The sequence below is a fragment of the Onychostruthus taczanowskii genome, unplaced genomic scaffold (assembly GCF_017590055.1).
Source record: "Onychostruthus taczanowskii isolate IOZ18803 unplaced genomic scaffold, ASM1759005v1 scaffold139, whole genome shotgun sequence".
In the NCBI taxonomy this organism is placed as follows: Eukaryota; Metazoa; Chordata; class Aves; order Passeriformes; family Passeridae; genus Onychostruthus; species Onychostruthus taczanowskii.
The window spans coordinates 296630-315661 of record NW_024498562.1 but is presented as its reverse complement, the minus strand read 5'-3'; the positions used below and the strand labels follow the sequence as shown (position 1 = coordinate 315661).

Here is a 19032-nt window from a genome sequence, read left to right as displayed (position 1 = left end):
CTGCTTTCCCCTGCTTTATATGAGGTACAGCGAGAGGCAATCTCACCCTTCCCCAACGAGCACAAATTAAATCAAAGCTTGGGGAAAATGCCCTCCTTCCATGATGAATTTAGAGGTGGATGCTGACAGATAGCACATCACACTGTTCAGGGGGTTATTTCTCTTCCTCTTCCCTGCAAAATGACTTCTGTTTTCAAAGGGCCATCATTTGGCTTTGTCTATGGTTTTGTAATGCTGAGTCTCAATGCTGCTACAGGAAAATGTGGCTACATTTCAAAAACTCTTCTTTGGAGCAGCTGGGGATTATTGGCTTTAAACATCTCAGTAATCCAATACAGTGCTATAAAACATAATTTAAAAATACAAAGGATTAAGATTTCCTTTCATAGGATTCTACAAAACTCAGAACAGGATTCTACAAAATTTGCTTAGCATTTTTAAAGCGACTTCTATTGTCAAGATGCAAATCACCAGTTCTGTAAAGATTTCACTTCTGTATCTAGTACATACAAATCTCGCCATGACCTAGAATTCCTCTGTGGTGGAGTACCTCTAGAATCTGTTTGCTCACCAAATATAAAGTTATATATAAAGTTATATATACACTTATCTGTGTAGAGCTGCAGCGTTAAATTCTAATCCTTTACATTGCAGTGTAAAGTCCTCCCATGGAAAACACAGAACATGAACTGGGGGAGGGTGAGGTTCTCATTATTCAGTGCAATAACTAAGAGAATTTTTTTCCCCCAAGTATCTTTAAATATGAAGAATTTCCTTTTCTGGACTAAATACTTTTGTCTCATAAGACTAATTATGTTTCGTGAATGGCACAGAAAACTTTATATTAATTTGCATTCAGTTGAGGGGTTTTTGCTGTTCTCTCCAGTGAGGCCTGGAATATGCTCCAGCAAGAGGGACCCAGAGCTGCAGAGGGGCTCACAGGGAGTTAATGCCTGCTGGTCTGCTTTGGAATCACACACTGGGAAAAATGAAATTTACCAGCTACAAATAAAGCAGGAATGTATAGAGATCAGAGCTCTTGTTATCTAAACAAAACATTTTACATGAGACCAGTGCACACTGGCTTTTATTAAAAAATTCCGGGATGGTTTCAGCTGAAAGGGACCTTAAAGCCCATCCAGTGCCCCCCCTGCCACGGCAGGGACATCTTGCACTGTCCCAGGCTGCTCCAGCCCCAGTGTCCAACCTGGCCTTGGGCACTGCCAGGGATCCAGGGGCAGCCACAGCTGCTCTGGGCACCCTGTGCCAGGGCCTGCCTACCCTGCCAGGGAACAGGATTTTTTTCCCTAATATCTGCTCTAAATCTTCCTCTGTCAGTTGTCCTGTCATTCCACGCTCCTGGTGCCTGATTCCCAGCACACACAGATATACAAGACCAGACCCTGGGGCTGCTCACAGGCATGGAGTCAGTTTGACGCAGAGGGAGTCCTTCAATTTTTAATTCTCCTATTTCACACGTGATGAGTGAGGCCCACGGTGCTGGCACTGAGAGGGAACTGTGCTGGTGCTGTGTCCCAGTGCTGCCCTGGGAGAAGGGGTTCATTTGAGGAAGCAAAACTCCATTTCCCAATGGGATGATTTTCTGACTGGAAAGCCCTAAACTGCTGGGGTACAGCTGAAAGCTGGTGTTGTCTCATCTCCCAGTTGTCTCATCTCCCAGTTCAGCTATCCTTTTAAAGGAGGCCTTACAAATTTTGACACAGCAGTGTTGCACCTCCCTTAATTCTGCTTAAGGGTAAATTCAGCCTGGTTTCTACTTGCAGTGGAAAAATGCAATAATCTTCATTTGAGTCTTGTCCAAATTTAGTACGCCTAGAATTTTAAATTTCAGCTGTTTTCAGAACTAAAGGGTTTATCTGAAGAATGCCATATGTGTCATGCAACTGAAGGTACTGCAAAGCAGATTTGATATCAAAATGTTATTTTGTGTAAATAAAATAAGAGGCCCTCTTTTGCACAAGTTTGTCATGAAGTCCAAGCTAAAAACTATTCAAAGATTGGTCTGATAATGCAGATCAGTTTAAAATCAAAAATTAATGGAGATAATTATGTTAAATGTGCAAGGTACTGATTCCTGGTGGTTTTTCTTGTTCCACAAACAATAAGGAATAGGCTATCAATTTACTTTATTATGTCATTTTCTTGAAATGACTCAAGGAAGAGAACAACATTTTGTTAAAGAGGAAAAAAATAAAATTAAATGTTAAATGTGAGAGACTGACTGATTAGGGCTGAATACCTTTCTGCAATAACTTTTATCCTTCAAAAATCTTTTCTTATTAATATGCACCAAATTTCTTGAAAATTGGTAGGCACCAAGGGCTTGCATGGAGCAGTCTGCAGGAGGATAAAGACCTGTGGCAGGCTGAACCCCTCCCACACTCATCCATGCACAGCAGGAATGAAACCCTTGTGCACAGAACTCTTCCACATCCCTCACCTCGTGTGTTTTGTTAAAAACTCCCGAAGTCACCTTTGCGATATGCTCTAAAGATTAATCAGTGTGACTCGACTGATTACTGGATGTGGAGATGTGCTCCCCACCTGCTTTCCATGGGAGCTGCTCCCTTTCCAAGAGCCCAGGGAAATTGCAGTGTCCAGGGCAGGGACACGCTCCATGCAGGGCGCTGAGGTTCAACCGTGCACTGGGGGCCCTGGGGCTGCTCAGAACGGCCCCAGTGCCACAGACAGGAATCTGTCCAGCTTCTGGGGAGCCTTGCAGCGCCTGATCCCATGGGGAGAGGGCCCTGCCCAGCTGGGGACACCACCTGGGCACTGCAGGCCCCTCCCTGCCTCCCAAGGCTCCTCCAGATGAGCCCCACCTCTCTGCCCAAAACTCAGGCACTCTCAGCTCCAGAACTAATATGATCCAATATTTATTCTGTCATTAAAAAGCGATTCATTTCCTTGTCTCATGATAAAATTATGGTAGAATAAATCCTTCATCATTTCAGCTAATTCTAATTACAGCTAAAATCTCATTTAGACTGGGAGTTTGCTATATTTACTTGATACTTTTGCAAAACATTTCAGAGCATAATCATCCATTATTATATTGCAACACTGTGATCTTGGCTGCCTTCTGCCAAGTGTATTCCTGAGAACAATTGCTATTTTAATGCATCATCCAGAAGTTATGGCCTAGACAAATCAGAAAAAATTGTTTAGTCTGTTATAATTTGGCATATGGTCATTTAATAGCACACAGGAAATCATCATGAACGCTGGGGATTATTGTTGCTATAAAAATAATGAAAGGAATTTAAAGTTGGCTAGACTTTACTTCCGCCATTTCTCTTGTCATTGAAATATCTCCGCTGCCTCTTCGTTTTTCACTGTTGATATCTTGGAGCAATCATTCAGATCTGTGTGAAGCTGTGTGGAGCACATTGACTTTGCAGAGTGGCTGCTTGCAATACAGTTTCCACCTGGACATGGATATATTATTTTTCAGGTGTTGTGTTCTTGATTGAATTCTTAAATGAACAGCATATTTCCATTAGGAATCTTGATGGGTGTTATTTTCTAACAGTCAAAGAACAGCCTTTTCTTATGTTAAAACTGAAACTGGTGAGGTTTGCATTAACAACTACAAGCACACAGCACAGCCATGCTGTCTGTGCAGCTAGAAATGCCCAGCAGGCCTGTTCTCACAATTGTTTAGGGACACATTTTATTTCCATGCAGACATTTTGGTATACACCTCCCCATGCAGGTTGTTTTTCAGAGTGTGGACTAGACTTTTAAAATATTTCTCTGTCCCGCATGCATCCAATGATATTCAGGGATTTCACTGCCCTCATGTGCATTGCTACTGAGATCAGACCTTGTGTGGTGGCTGACTAACTCTTGCTCACCCTTTACCTCTGATAACACTGTTATTCAATACCAAAATTGCAAACACTGGTTTGTATACAGTTAAAAAATATTAATGGAATTTGTGCTTTTAAGTACAAGTCCATCTTGGTTCAGCCAGAGCAGTCTGAGACTTCCTCCCCTGGGGCAGCTCTGAGCTCTGCTCTGGGCCAGGGACAGCAGCCAGGAGTGGCTGGAGCTGGGCCAGGGCAGGCTCAGGCTGCAGAGCAGGGAAAGGTTCTGCTTCCCCCAGAGGTGCTGGCACTGCCCAGGCTCCCCAGGGAATGGGCACGGCCCCGAGGCTGCCGGAGCTCCAGGAGCCTTTGGACACCAGGGATGGACAGGGGGGATTGCTGGGGGGTCTGGGCAGGGCCAGGGGCTGGATCCATGATCCTGGGGGGATTGCTGGGGGGTCTGGGCAGGGCCGGATCCATGATCCCTGTGGGTCCCTTCCCACTCAGGATATTCTATGTTTCTATGAAGCTTGGGATCCACTATGCTCAAGGAAGTGGGAAACAGCTTTTCTTACAGATTTGTTAGGAAAATTTGTGATTTCAAAATGATATCTTGTGCAGTTCTCAACAGTAATGTACAAAAAAAATCAGGATGTTTGTTGATTAACCTCAGCCAGCAATTAAGCACCACACAGGCACTGCTCTCCTGGGATGGGGCAGAGATTTGGGAGAGCAAAAGTGAGAACACTCATGAGTTCAGATAAAGACACTTTAATAGGACAGATAAGGAAAGAAATCGTGATAACATCAAATAAATAATTTGAATATACAGAGCAAGTGATGCATGCTGCAGTTGCTCACCACTCACAGACTTCTGCCCAGCCAGCTCCTAAGAGACACCTGGCCAGCTGCCCCCAGTTAACGTGTTGAGCACAGTGGAATGGTCTGGTGCAGTGCAGAGGATCAGGAATGGGACATCACGCCATGATCAATATGATCTAGTGAATCCAAATTTATTACCCCCAAAAAGGCTATATTTATAATAAGTTTCTACTGCTCACGCGTCTCTAGTTAATACATGAATGGTTAATCCTAGCTGTTCACGTGTCTAAATTAGAATCCTGATTGGATAGTCTGATTTTTCATGCACTTTACTGTGGTCGTCTGGCCCACCCTTTGCTTCTTTTTTCTCACTTTCTGAAACTTTCTGACAAACTTGCTGAGTCTTGATGGCTCATCTTGTATCTTTTTCAAGGATATACCGACCCCGTTTCTGAATATGTCCATTATTGATTGTCCATTATCCATTGTTACCAGCAGGCTGGATTGGGCATTGGCTGAATATGCCCATTGTTTTGCAAAATCTCCTCAACCTGCAAAAAATCCTCAACAGTCTGGAATATCCCTCTGGCCAGGCTGGGTCAGTTATCCCAGCTGTGTCCACTCCCTGCTCTTGGTGCGTCCCATGCAGCCTGCTGAAAGCTGGAACGTCCTTGAGTCAGTGTAGAGCACTGCTCAGCACCAACTCCAACTTCAGTGCGTTATCAGCATCATTCTCCTCCTCAATCCAAAACACACCACTGGAGCAGCTACCAGGAGGAAGGTTAACTGTATCCCAGCTAAAAACAGCGGTGTTGCAGTTTGGTCAACCTCCCACTGCGACTGGCTTTGCTGCAGTTGAGGATAATAAACCTATGGGCAGAGTTACCCAAAGGCCTTAAAGACTGTGACTTTTAAAAAAGGCTGCAACCATTCATGGCAAATCAGTCTGAAAAATATGTGCAATGCCTGAATCAAAGTGCTGCACACAGAACTTTCAGACAATCACTGGAGCAGCAGCCCAGCAGCTGCAACAATTGCCCTCCTCACAGCTGTATTCCAAAGTCTCAGGATTATGAGGTATTTTTCCCCAAGAGAAAAAGGAATTGCTTTATAAATTGCTTAGCTGTTTTTCCATGTTTTCTGCTTGAAGTAGAAGGAAACTCTAGGATTTCAGCAGCTGAGTTAATGTTGAAATGTTTGAAATGTTTTAAGTAGATTGTTTGGAAAATAAAGGAAGGAAAAAAGAGATGGCTGATGGCTTTTTTTGTTGTTGTTGGTTTTTTTGGGGTTTTTTTTGGTTTTTTTTTTGGTTTTTTTTTTTTTTTGGTAACAACTGCTGCTTCATTTTTTAATGAAGTTTATTTTAGCTTTAACTTAAGAGCATCTTGTGCACCTTGTCTTTTAGAATACAAGCAGTTTATGAAAATCCAGACTGTAGCTGGTTTGAATGTAATTAATTTCACAGCCTTCAGTGGGAGCCTGTTGATTTATGCTGTTTTAGGTTTTCTGAGGATAGGAGTCAGAGGTTTTAGTGCTGCAGTGAACACGATGTGAGTGAGCAGAGCATGAGCTCCAGGAGGGGAGAAGGGGCATGAGGAGGCCAGGGACACAGTATTGCAGCTCGAATTTTCCTGGCAGCCTGTCTTACCTGGGGGTCACTGCCTACAGAGCCAGCTTGGAACTGCTGCTAGCACAGAGCCCTTTGCCTTTATAACCCAAAACAGAAGGAATCGCTACAAACAACCTGGGGGACTTGTTTTTAGCCCAAGAGGGACCGAGCCCAGCCAGAACCCCCCTGCCCTGCGGGCACTGGATGGGATTTAAGGTCCATTCCAGCCCAAACCATGCTGAAATTCTGGGATTCTCTGAAATGGTGCATGACAGAGAATAGTTTTCTTTAGCTTGAAGACATGGAGCCTTACTGCTTCATCTCTGTACATGTAGAGGATAAAACAAAAGATAACAAAGAATTTTTGCTTTAAATCCTTGTTAGTAAATAAGCATGGATCTGTGATTAACATTTTGTTTCCAGCACTTCACACTTGAATAGCTGATAATAAGCAGTGTGTGTATCAGCTTGGCTCTGCCATTCTGGTTAAGCAGCTTTAAAAAGTGTTTACTGGTTTACATAACAGTATTGAGGAGTTGGGGAAGAGTGGGGGGATTTATTTACTTATCTCTGTAGCTGACATCATTCTATGATGCTAATGATGAATGACTATCAGTGAGTTTAATTTTCAAATGCACCCCAAGTCTATTAACATAAGAAGTTTGAAGTTTATTTACAGCTTTTAGGTTGGATTTTTGGTTTTTGTTTGGTTTTGGTTTTTTGTGGTTTTTTTGGTATTTTTTTTCCACAGCAGGTTTAGAAATGCACAGCTGTCCAGGAATATCTTCCTGTTCCATGTTTGTAGTATGTAGGTTCTATATAACATTTCAGGAACCCAATCCCCTCTAACTACTGCACATGAGTGATCCCTACAGCACAAATCCCATCCTTTTCTTTTTCCTAGGCAAAGCTGGGTGCAAAACAAATGTCCAAATTAGGTGAAATCTCAATTTTCACTCCATTTAAGCCTTTTGTTGTTTTTACCCCTCAGCAAGATGGAGACATGAAATAGAAACCCCAGACCTAATGCTCCACATTTCACACACATACATTGTGTCAAAATAGAAGCATTTTCCTGAACAGAATCATTGGGATTGTTTTTATTTTTATGTCTTCCATGCTGCTGTGAGTTATCTGTAATGTGTCATCACAAAACAATAGGAAAAATTCAAATGGAGATGTCAAATCTTTTAATAAATATGTTTGGGAAAGCCAGACTATATTTGCATCTATGTGTGAGAATGTAATTTCACTCATTGTGCTGGAGCTAGTCATTGAGGTGATTTCATTTTTCAGTAAAATAAAACTGAAAACTGATCTTTTTTGAGAAAATAAACTAATATATTTCATTCCTTATTCAAGAACCCCTATCAACCAATATATTTTTATGTAACTGTAAAAGGAATGTGGAAGGAGAACATGACTGCTTAGGATGTGAGAAAGACAATCCCAAATGAGTGGGTTTGGGACTAGTGAGAGGTTTGTCTGTGGCTGGTGTTACAGAATGTGCTTAACCTCAAGCTTTTGCCTATATTCACATTTTCTCTGCTGAAAATGCCATTAAGATCTCCCTACCTCACATTTAAAAATCATTCTGTTTTACAGTTGATGGGGGTACATATTTATACAATTGCCTGTATAAATATAACATCAAGATTTTTATCAGTATCTTGCAGAAGAACAAAGTGAATCACACCAAAAACTAAACCAAGCATTTTAGGGACATTGTAAAATTTGTTGGTGTGTAAAGATTTGATGTTGGAAACCTGAGGGATGAGTGAAAGTGGCCTTTGGCTTGAGGGCTGCTTATTTCAGGTTTCACTGTGTAATGCAATTTCTCCCTCAAATGTTAAATCTAACCTAGTGTTTTAAGAAGTATTAGAAAGTAGGAGATCAATGTAATCCTGGTAATTTGACACACAGGGAAAGTAGAAATAAATAGTTAAATCAATTGTATGCTATCAAAAATATCTGAATGTATCACACTGGCAATCAGTGCTGATAGTGCCTTGATCCTCAGAGGTGCTTCCAGGGTCTAAATCCAAACTGGAGTTCCTTGGAGGTCAGCCAGCCCATGCTCCTGCCCAGAAAAAAACAGGGGTGGTTATATTCAGCAAAAGGATGTGTTGATCATGCTGATCAACATGATCATGTTGATCATGTTGGTGGAATTATTGCATTCCTGATCAGTCTTGGCATCTCCCTTATATCTGGACCTCTGCCTTAGCAGCTTATATCCAAGACTTATATCTAAGCTCCAAAGAGGGATTAGGTCTAAATTAGGTATTTCTACAGTTACCTTGCATCTTGAGCTAAATATATTTGAAAAGATCATGAGAAAATATGATTCCCTATCTATGTTTCGACTTGCAGCCACTGAGTGGCCAAACCAGCCAGCCAAGAAATTCTGTAAGGCGGCAGCTGCATGTAGCAAAACATCAAATCTGCTCATTACTCAGGACTTCATCAGCATGGATGTATTTATTTTAATCTTCTTATCTTGATATTTACCAAGGAAGTCCTAGTTTTGTTTTGCTAAATAAAAAAACCCTACTAGATCCTCAAAGAATTGACGATTTTTTTCAATTTTTCCTTCTTCCAGGAACTGAGTTGGGAAGCTGCGGAGCATTAAGGTGATGTGTTTAATGCGTGGTGGCGTCCTATGTGCACAAGGGTTGGTCTGAAACTCCTCAGTGACCCCAGACTTTCTGACTTCCAAGGTGGAAGGGGTAGAATCTCGGATACTCCTGTGCCTACGCACTAACCAAAAATGAAGGAGGACCATTGTTTACACGCCGCTCTGCTCTGCCTGGGGGTGCTGTGCTACAGCCACGGGCTGACCACGGAGCGCCCGAGCCGCGCCCGGCCCTCGCTGCACGCGCACCACGAGAAGGGCAAGGAGGGACAAGTCCTGCACCGCTCCAAAAGAGGCTGGGTGTGGAACCAGTTCTTTGTTATAGAGGAGTACACGGGACCAGATCCTGTGCTTGTAGGAAGGGTAAGAAAAAATTCCTTTTTCAGCCATTGATTAATATTCTTAATTTTTATTATTTTTGAGGTGGTTTTGTGTGGTTTTTTTGGTTTTTTTTTTCTTTTTTTCTTTTTTTCTTTCTGTTGCCTTTGTGCTGTATAAGCCGCCTCTTCATTTTCTGGTAGCTCAGTTTAGATGCTAAGGCTAAGCAAAACACTACCTAAGTCAATACAAATATTTCCATTGACCTCAGCAGTCCTTCAATGAAGGTATGCAGGCTGCTACTCAGCAAAACAGCAAAAACAACACCAACAGCTTAAGCAGAACTACGTCTCAAGAATATAATTCTCAGGTCTTTAAAAACAGCAATTCAAAATTGAATATCTAACCTGGCAGCTCAGTAAAATAGGTATCTTTTTATCCTCTCATTTTCAAATTATCAGTAAAATTAAATATATTGAGGGCCATGTATAGAGGAAGGCAAATATCTGTGTACACGTGTGTATGTGCACCCATCTTGGACTGGATTTTTATTCTGCTACTGTCTAACACTAGTAAAATATAAACAGGTAAATAAACCAGTATATTTGCCAGTTTCTAAATGAGCACCAGAATGGTGTTGACTTAACCCCAAAAGGAGGTTTAAGCACAAAAGGAGTGGAGAAACAGGATCAATGTCAGCAAATACCATGCTGGGTATTCTGGTTTAAAATGGTGCAATTTGTAGCTGTCAATATGAAATCAATAAATCTGTAATTTGGCTCAATGTTTCCCTCATTCATCAAACTAAAATGTTCACTAGTTTTTGAATTAAGAATGTTTAGTAAGCCTTTGTTACCTTTTTTATATCAGAGGGTGTAATTAAAAACTAGTTGGCAATCACAGAATCCCACAGAATCACAGACTCACAGAATCTTTTAGGCTGGAAAAGCCCTCCCAGCCCATGGAGTCCCAGCTGTGCCCGATGCCCACCCTGTCCCCAGCCCAGAGCACTCAGTGCCACCTCCAGCCCTTCCTGGGACACCTGCAGGGATGGGCACTCCAAAGCTCCCTGGGCAGCCCCTGCCAAGGCCTGAGCAGCCTTTCCATGGGGAAATTCCTGCTGTGCCCACCCTGAGCCTGCCCTGGCCCAGCCTGAGGCCGTTCCCTCTGCTCCTGTCCCTGTTCCTGGGAGCACAGCCCGACCCCCGGCTGTCCCCTCCTGTCAGGAGTTGTGCAGAGCCACAGGGTCCCCCCTGAGCCTCCTTTTCTCCAGCTGAGCCCCTTCCCAGCTCCCTCAGCCACTCCTGAGGCTCCCAGCTCTGTTCCCTTCCCTGGACATGCTCCAGCCTCTCCATGTCCTTCCTGAACAGGGAGACCCAGAACTGGACACAGCCCTGAGGTGTGGCCTCAGCAGTGTCCCCAGTAGAGGGGACAGTCACTGCCCTGGTTCTGCTGGTCACATTGAACTTGTTACAAGCCAGAGTGCCCTTGCCCTTCTTGCACACCTGGGTGCAGCTGGCCTCATTCATTTATCACTTAACCCATTTGTTATTTAGCACCATTTTACGTGCAACCCGGTAGAACATGGTTCACTGAAGTGTACAAAATCTTTGTAAAAATTACTCCTCCTACCAACTTCATGTGAATAAAGAACCCGCTGTAAGCATCTTTTTGTGTATTTTCTTCCCTAAATCTGAAATTTTGGGTTTAGCAGAGCCCTGCATGTGGCAGGAGGCATGTCTGGGCTGGCACTGCCCTGGATGCCAGGTACCCGTGGTCACAGCATGTCCCTGAGTGTGGATTATTGCCTGATGGAAGCCACAATTGTTGAAAACTGAAATGGCAGCAATTCTGGATTTCTGTTTTTTATAAGCACATTCAGGAAATGTGTGCCCCCTTGTTAAGGTGTGTCTGTTTCTCCTTTTGTAGCTTCATTCAGATATTGATTCTGGAGATGGAAACATTAAATACATTCTCTCAGGTGAAGGAGCAGGAATCATTTTTGTTATTGATGACAAATCAGGGAACATCCATGCAACCAAGACACTGGATCGGGAGGAGAGAGCTCAGTACACCCTGACAGCTCAGGCTGTGGACAGGAACACAAACAGACCTTTGGAACCCCCTTCTGAATTCATTGTCAAAGTTCAAGACATAAATGACAACCCGCCCGAGTTTCTCCATGAAAACTACCATGCCAATGTGCCCGAGAGATCAAATGTAGGTGAGTACTCAGAAGGGCACTGCCCTTTTTAAGGTACTGCACTGTCAGGACATCTTGGCTTTATTTCATTCTTATTGTCAAAGATTTGGGGAAGTAAAATTTACTTTTGTGTTCAGCCAGTGATTCACTTGATGTATTTAATCTGAGGCCCAAATCAAACCCTGCACAGCTCCTAACTGGGAGACATTCCTGGAATAGAACTATTTTTCCTCATAGGAAGGAGCAGAAGAGTCCCCTGGAATTTATGAAGTGTGAATCCTCTGGGGTAAACACAAAGATCATTCCTTTGGCAGAGCTGTGTTATAAAGCTGGGAAGTTACTGCCTCACCAGCTATTCCATTTTCATCTCCTGTTCGAGCTTGTGTCTGTCTCAGAGATTTCTACAGGAATGATTTGTCTGAAACTTACTGAGAAAAATGTAAAGGAAAACTCTATTCTTTGGCTGTCTAACAGTAAAAGCAATATAAGGCTTAAACTACTGAGGGGAAAAACCATTACGGTGCAGGGTGACTGCTGACTTTTATATTTCACTGGTCAGGACATTAATCCACATCACAGCTGGTGACAGATCTTTTTGGATCATACAAGTGCATTTTGTCATATAGAAATTGTCAAGTAATTTTGATTTTCATTTACCAAACATGGAAAGAAAAGATTTTAGGAATAGCTCTGCTGTGTGACTGAAAGCATCTCTGCATGGTCCTTCCAGACATGTTTGCCTCTGACTCTCCCTCCTGTGTTTGCTCTCCATTTTTAGGTACATCAGTTATTCAGGTAACAGCTTCAGATGCTGATGACCCTACCTACGGGAACAGTGCCAAATTGGTTTACAGTATCCTTGAAGGTCAGCCCTACTTCTCAGTGGAGGCTCAAACAGGTATTGTTAAACAGTTTCTTTGAGTGGCACCTCATGGCCAGAGTGCATCAAAGTGAACTGAATGTACTGACTGGCTCAGCTGCTGCTCTGTCTGAGCAAACTTCCTGCTCTGCTGCAGGTTGGTCTCCTGGCATTTGCTGGAGCTTCTGCACCAGAAAGCTGATGCTGTTTCTGTGTGTTCTGTATGCTGTGGTGATTGAAAGGCTGTTTCTGTGCTCAGCTGTAATTCTGCAGGCCTGTCCTCTGTGTGGAATATTAGGGCTGCTTTCCTCACAGCAATACTCAGGGAAAGCAGAACCTCCACCATCACTGCTGTGTTTAATGCACTCCAAATGCAGCAGCCAGGTTTTCATTAAATCTGTGTTTGCCATCTTCCTTCGTGCTGCAGGAATCATCCGAACTGCCCTTCCCAACATGGACAGAGAAGCCAAGGAGGAGTACCACGTGGTGATACAGGCCAAGGACATGGGAGGACACATGGGAGGCCTCTCAGGGACAACCAAAGTGACAATTACGCTTACAGATGTCAATGACAACCCACCAAAGTTCCCACAGAGTGAGTACCAACAAAATCTTCTCCCATCTCCTACCAGGACCCATATTTGTGAAGTATCAGACACACCCAAGGCTTGAAGAGGCAATAACTGATGGATTATTGCGCCACATGTCAATAAAGAAGTTGTGGCTGGTAACATATGGAACTTTAGTGTCTGGATTATTTGCTTTGTGTTGCAAAGTGAGACATTTTTAGGCGTTAAATTGCAAAGATTCCTGACCCTACACTTCGTTTTTGAAGCTACTGGGCCATGCTGTACAGCTCATATGAGCAGAGAGACATACATATATATTCTTCAAGACTCATATTTACCATGGCAAAACAAACTAAATTTAGCACAATTACATTTTTTAATTGTTGAAGTGTATTAGTGGCGGTCAAATACAGCAATTTTTTATACCTGAGCAATTTGCTTTTCACATATAAAATTAATCAGGGCTGGCATTACCAGACTCAGCCTTCACAGCTGGGTGGAAGTACATTAATGGGCCCACACATCTGTTCTGCAGCTCATCTCGGCATGGGTTTTGGGTTTTTTGAGTGCAGTGCAGACTCACTCAAAGCTGTCTCAGCCCACCGTGTTTCTCCTCTGAGCAGCACTTCTGACCCTGACATGTCCTGGCCGTGGCCATCCCTCTAACAGCTCTTCTTCCAGTGCTGCAGTTCCCTGGCTTCTCATGCAAGAGCTGAGTGCAAAAATCTGTGTCAGCATTATTTACCCTTCAAAAAGAAAAGGAATCATAAAAAATCAAGTTTTATGTACCTTACAAACAAGCCTTTTCCCTCCACATCATAACCTGGGACACCAGGATACAGTATTTTGTTAACTCCATCAAATTATGGATTTTTTCTATGAATTCAACTTCCTTCACTGAGTGTTTTGCAAGAACATGTTAAATTAGCAGAAATACCCAAAAGCAGTTCCTTTACTTAATCATTCACCCCCAGGTTAAATCTGATTTGGGAATGCTTTGTAACTCAAAACTAGCGTTTAGCTGTCTGTATAAACAACCAAATGACTGATATTTCCATTCTTATTTTCCTTTTTTTTTCTTTCTTTCTTTTTTTTTTTTTTTTGTTTTCAATGTTCATTGCTCAAGCTTTTAATGAGTTATATGCTTAAATTCTTAGATTTTGCTTAAATTTTAGATGCTTAAGTTTTGGGTTTGTGACTGAAGTTAATGACCTATTTCAATGACATGTGGCAATTGTTTTTATGGGTAATGAGCCAAGTCTCTGCCTGATGCAAGTCTCCTAATGTTCCGAGGCTGCCCATGGAGCAAAAAAGAGCAATTACAAAAAGGAATAAATTAGATTATTTTATCATCCCCCCTTTTTTCCCTCCCCAATTTATTACTGCTGATGATGTGGCAGAAAAAGCTGACATAGATTTATCTATTTAGGATCAGGTTATGTTATCTGAACTCTGGAAGTGGATAGGAAACTTCTGGAATCAGTAGTGCCTAAAGGACAACTGTTGGAGAGATATTTATCCAGGAACAGTGTTGCTGTCCTCTGAAAACCCTGAATACCCAGGGAAACACCTTTGGGATGTTTTGGGATGGTTTTCCTACTGAAGTACTGAAGCTTGCCATGGGAAAGCCATTTCTTGTTTTGCATGAAATCACATATAAATTGGTACATACTCTCTGTGGTGTGAAATTTTAATAATCATTGTTGCTCTACATTCACACTCCAAATTCAAGCCATAGAAAGCAGCAGATTTAAACTTTAGCCAGCACAGTAGACAGTCATTGTATCTAATTTATGGCTCTTGAATGAATGGGCAGAAATGAGAAACAGAGGTGAAGGTTTTACCATGAGTCATGTGAGAGAGTTTTCCTCCTGTTTTTGTAAAAACATCTCTGCTATCAATGGTAACCTTGATGCCACAACAATTGCTGCATACTGGATGGTTGGTTGTCCTTTTAAGTCCCTCCCTGAGCAGAGGGGTAACAGGGAGGAGGTCATGATCTACACGTTATCCATGTGGGTTAAGCTTTCACAGCTGACTTGACGCTCAAAGCTCCTCAGAACAGAACAGAACACAACATTCCTTCAGGGGGGTGAAAATGCCAAAAACCGCTGTTTATTGGAACTCCCAAGTTCAAAGAGTAAACACACAAGTGGGGAGCAGCTTGCTGACTTGGGGCACACCCCTGTTCTCCCTGGCCCAGGTGTGTACCAGATGTCGGTGTCAGAAGCGGCTGTCCCAGGAGAGGAAGTGGGCAGAGTGAAGGCCAAAGATCCTGACATTGGGGAGAATGGCTTGGTGGCTTACAGCATCATCGATGGAGATGGCATGGACATGTTTGAAATCACCACAGATTATGAGACTCAGGAAGGGGTTGTGAAGCTTAAGAAGGTGAGTGATGCCTACTGCTATGTAGTGTTTTTTGCTGCTGACAGAATATTTGGTAATAATGGATTACCACCTAAGCTAAAATATTAGTAAATGCAAATTTCACTTAATTGATTTCTCAAGGTGTGATTAACTCTTAATATTCCATTTCCCCATTAGCTGAATTGGAATGGAAGAAAATAACCAAGAAGAGTTACATAAATACTGTACAGTGGATTAATTGCACAAACTAAATGAATTCATAATAAAAAGTCACGGTAAAATACGATGCCATCAGCTTCATTGTTAATGAAGTTTTGCCTAGTGCTGATAAGTAGCAGACATTCACTGTTGCTTTATGTTCAGTCTGAAAAGCCTCATGCCCTATAGTTTGAATTCTTCAGCTGTGCATTGTCCACAATAGTGTTCTGAAGGAGTCACAGGCTATGGGAAAAGCAGCAGAGGGATTTCACACACAGCCCGTCAGCAGGAGCTTTGAAAGTGTTATCAAATTAATTTTAAATTGCAAATTAAAGAACATAAATCTTATTATTATGGAAGCATTATCATTTTGCCCTTTGTATCTTTGAGCTATTTATCTCTCTTGAAGATAATCAGAACTCAAAGGAGAAGGCCTGGTCAACTTCTGGTCAACCCTGCCCTGCCCTATGGGGCAGACCAGCAGGAAGGGACCCAGAGGTCTCTGCTCAAAACTGCCCTGGTTTGACTTCTGTCTCTGTTCTAGAGGTGGGGGTGGATTTTTTGTGTGTTTTGAAATGTGGGTGAGCTGTCACTCCACTCCACTGGTGTTAACATACTTTGGGAATTGTGGTTGGCACCTGAGTGATCATTTTGAGGTGCAGCCCCACAGCCACTTCACGCCAATGCAGGTACAGAGGTGCTGTGGCTTTGATCAGGCTCCCAAAAGGACTTGTCCCATGGGGCATTATTCCACCTCCCCTTTGGAAAGCGTTATGAGTTCTGTGGTTGGAAAGAACTGCAGGAATGAAAGCACCCCAAACCATCTTTGTGTATTCCCTACTACCTAAATAATTTAACTTATCCTTGTGCTATCTCATGGTGCACCCAGGAGCATTTCAAACCACATCCACATGGAATGCCTGCCAACCTGGATAAAGTCAGGCCTCTTGTGAGAGCCCCCTTCCCATCCCTTGCACTTTTGTGCTGCCTGGAAGGCTGGATGGAGACAAAATTCGTATTTCCAGTACTTATGATTTCCTCAGTGATACAGCAAGCAAACAGCAAGACCTGGACTCTGTGGTGATATTTTGAGTGCCTTCCTATGCTGCTCCACACATAGAATGTAGCTCCTTCCATTTGAGTCTTTATGTTTTGAAATACACACATTTCAGTCCAAGCTCGTTGACAGACGCTCACCTTTGTTTGATGTCATTGAACACTAGGGCACTGCCTGCTGCTCTTACAGCCTGGTTTCCCTGACTCTGGAACGCACTGTCCTCTTGTTTCTCACAGACCTTAGATTATGAAACCAAAAAGTCCTACAGCCTGAAGGTGGAGGCAGCCAATGTCCACATTGACCCCAAGTTCATCAGCAATGGGCCCTTCAAGGACACGGTGACAGTAAAAATAGCGGTGGAAGATGCTGATGAGCCACCAGTGTTTTTGAAGCCAAGTTACATTTTTGAAGTACAGGAAAATGCAGCATCTGGTACTGTGGTTGGAAAAGTACATGCCAAAGACCCGGATGCTGCCAACAGTGCTATAAGGTTTGCTGGATTTCCTATTTCCTTCTGAGCATTAGCTTGTGGAATTGTTAGGCAAGTTCTGAAGACAGTGTGACAGATCTACAGACACCCAGAATATTGAAAGTTTAACCATCCAGCATTGTTTTTGTGCCTGTTCCACAAGCTTCCAGATTCTCAAAGCCTGTATCATACTATAGCTATGTCTAATTAAAATATACTTAAGTGCATCTTTGGTAGACTCTATTCTAAATTAAATGTTCCACAAATATCTTGTGCTGTTATCACAACATGGATTTTTCTCAATGTATCAAAGTCTAAGATGTAGATTGGGGATTGGGCTGGGTAATTGTTAAATGTTAATTGTTAAAGACAAGCCCACACAGACCCCTACTTTCTGCAGTTATGTTGGATGGTCTTGGAATCACAGACTTATTTAATGGTTTGTGCTGGAGGGACCCTTAAGGTTCATCCATTCCCACCCCCTGCCATGGGCAGGGACACCTTCCACTGTCCCAGGTTGCTCCAAGCCCCAGTGTTCAGCTTGGCCTTGGACACTGTCAGGAGCAGCCACAGCTTCTCAAGGCAACCTGTGACAGGGCCTCCCCCCCCTCATAGTAAAGAATTATTTTATTATGATAGCCTTCTATTAGTTTAATTTTATTTGTCATGTTCTCAGTGTAACTTAAATTATGAAGACCTCTTTTGTGGGTATACTTAACATTTCAAAGAATTTCAACGTGAAGTTACGAAAGTCAGAGCTGTATAAAGCTGTATAAATGTGCAGAGTGGATAATAGCTGATAAATTGGTATGATCAATTAATATTCCAAGTAAACCAAAGACTGGAAGACTTAAAAGATCACCAAGATTAATATGAAACAGAAGAGAAAAAAAAATCTCAGTAGATATTTTTATCATGTTTTATAAGAGAAGAAAATAAAGAATATATTATGGCTTTGATATAGAGACTTCAAAGACCAGCATTTTCACTTATTACAAACATTCTGATGTACTGTTTTTCTAAATGTAGAAACCAACCAGGTGATTCTCCTTTTAAAAAAACACATATCATCCTTTTGACAATGATGTTGAGGACAACAATAGGTGTACTTCTTACAGTTATTTAGAAATAATAATTATATAGAACAAATCTGGATGCATGAAACTCCTAAGTCCTTCTTTTCTCTAATTACTGACTTTCAATCTTCTTTAGATATTCAATTGACCGACACACCGACCTTGAAAGATATTTTGTTATTAATGCAGAAGATGGCAATATCAAGACAATAAAGGCTTTGGATAGGGAAGAAATGGCTTGGCACAATATCTCTGTCTTTGCAGTTGAAGTCCGTGAGTATTTCACTGAGGTGTTTGAGAATCAGTGGTACGAATCCTGTAATCCTCCAATTGTCTCAGTTTGATAAACTGCAAGAAATCTCAGCAGAAATACATCAGCATATTTGATCTTTCCTTGGATGCAGCTGGGAATTTATTTGTTTTGAGGGGTTTTCCTGCTTCTGTCTTATCTGAGTGTTGCCTCTCCTGCAGACAAACAGCACCAGGAAGCCAAAGTTCCCGTTGCAATCAAGGTCATTGACGTCAATGACAACGCTCCCAGGTTTGCGGCTGCCTATGAAGCCTTCGTGTGTGAGAATGCCCGAAGCAACCAGGTATGGCCTGCCCAGCACTTCCTGTGCCCAGCACCTTCCTGGTTCTCACCACCTCCTCTGCCCACCCTGTGCCCACCACTGCTCCGTGCCCACCACCTTCCCTGTGCCCACCACCTTCCTCTGTCCACTGCTTTGTGCCCACCATCTTCCTGTTCCAACTACCTTCCTGTTCCTACCACCTTCCTGTGCCCAACACCTTCACTGTTCCCACCACCTTCCTTGTTCCCAGCATGTCCCTGTTCCCACCACTTCCTCCATGCCTACCACCTTCCCTTTTCCCACCACCTTCCCTGTTTCCCCCCACCTACCTGCACACACAGCTCTCCCCTCAGGGAATTACCTGACGTTTGTCCTGTCAGCTCCAATGAGAAGGAAAAAAAGAACATTTGTTTTGAGGTTTTGACCAGAAAGCCTTGAGCACGCA

At 42.6% G+C, this 19032-nt stretch overlaps 1 protein-coding gene across 5 annotated transcripts in view; it reads left to right on the top strand.

Annotated features, from left to right (window-relative positions):
- CDH11 (cadherin 11) overlaps positions 1-19032 on the top strand; it is an 81394-nt gene that overhangs the window by 52304 nt on the left and 10058 nt on the right. For 4 of the 5 annotated variants that reach the window (XM_041397390.1, XM_041397392.1, XM_041397391.1 and 1 more), the window contains 8 exons: positions 8864-9259; positions 11144-11438; positions 12196-12315; positions 12704-12871; positions 15049-15236; positions 16707-16960; positions 18152-18288; positions 18487-18608. In XM_041397390.1, the coding sequence (XP_041253324.1) occupies positions 9032-9259; positions 11144-11438; positions 12196-12315; positions 12704-12871; positions 15049-15236; positions 16707-16960; positions 18152-18288; positions 18487-18608 (1512 nt within the window). In that variant the 5' untranslated portion in view covers positions 8864-9031. The remainder of the gene's footprint in view (positions 1-8863; positions 9260-11143; positions 11439-12195; positions 12316-12703; positions 12872-15048; positions 15237-16706; positions 16961-18151; positions 18289-18486; positions 18609-19032) is intronic. The other variant, XM_041397393.1, reaches the window with a different exon arrangement.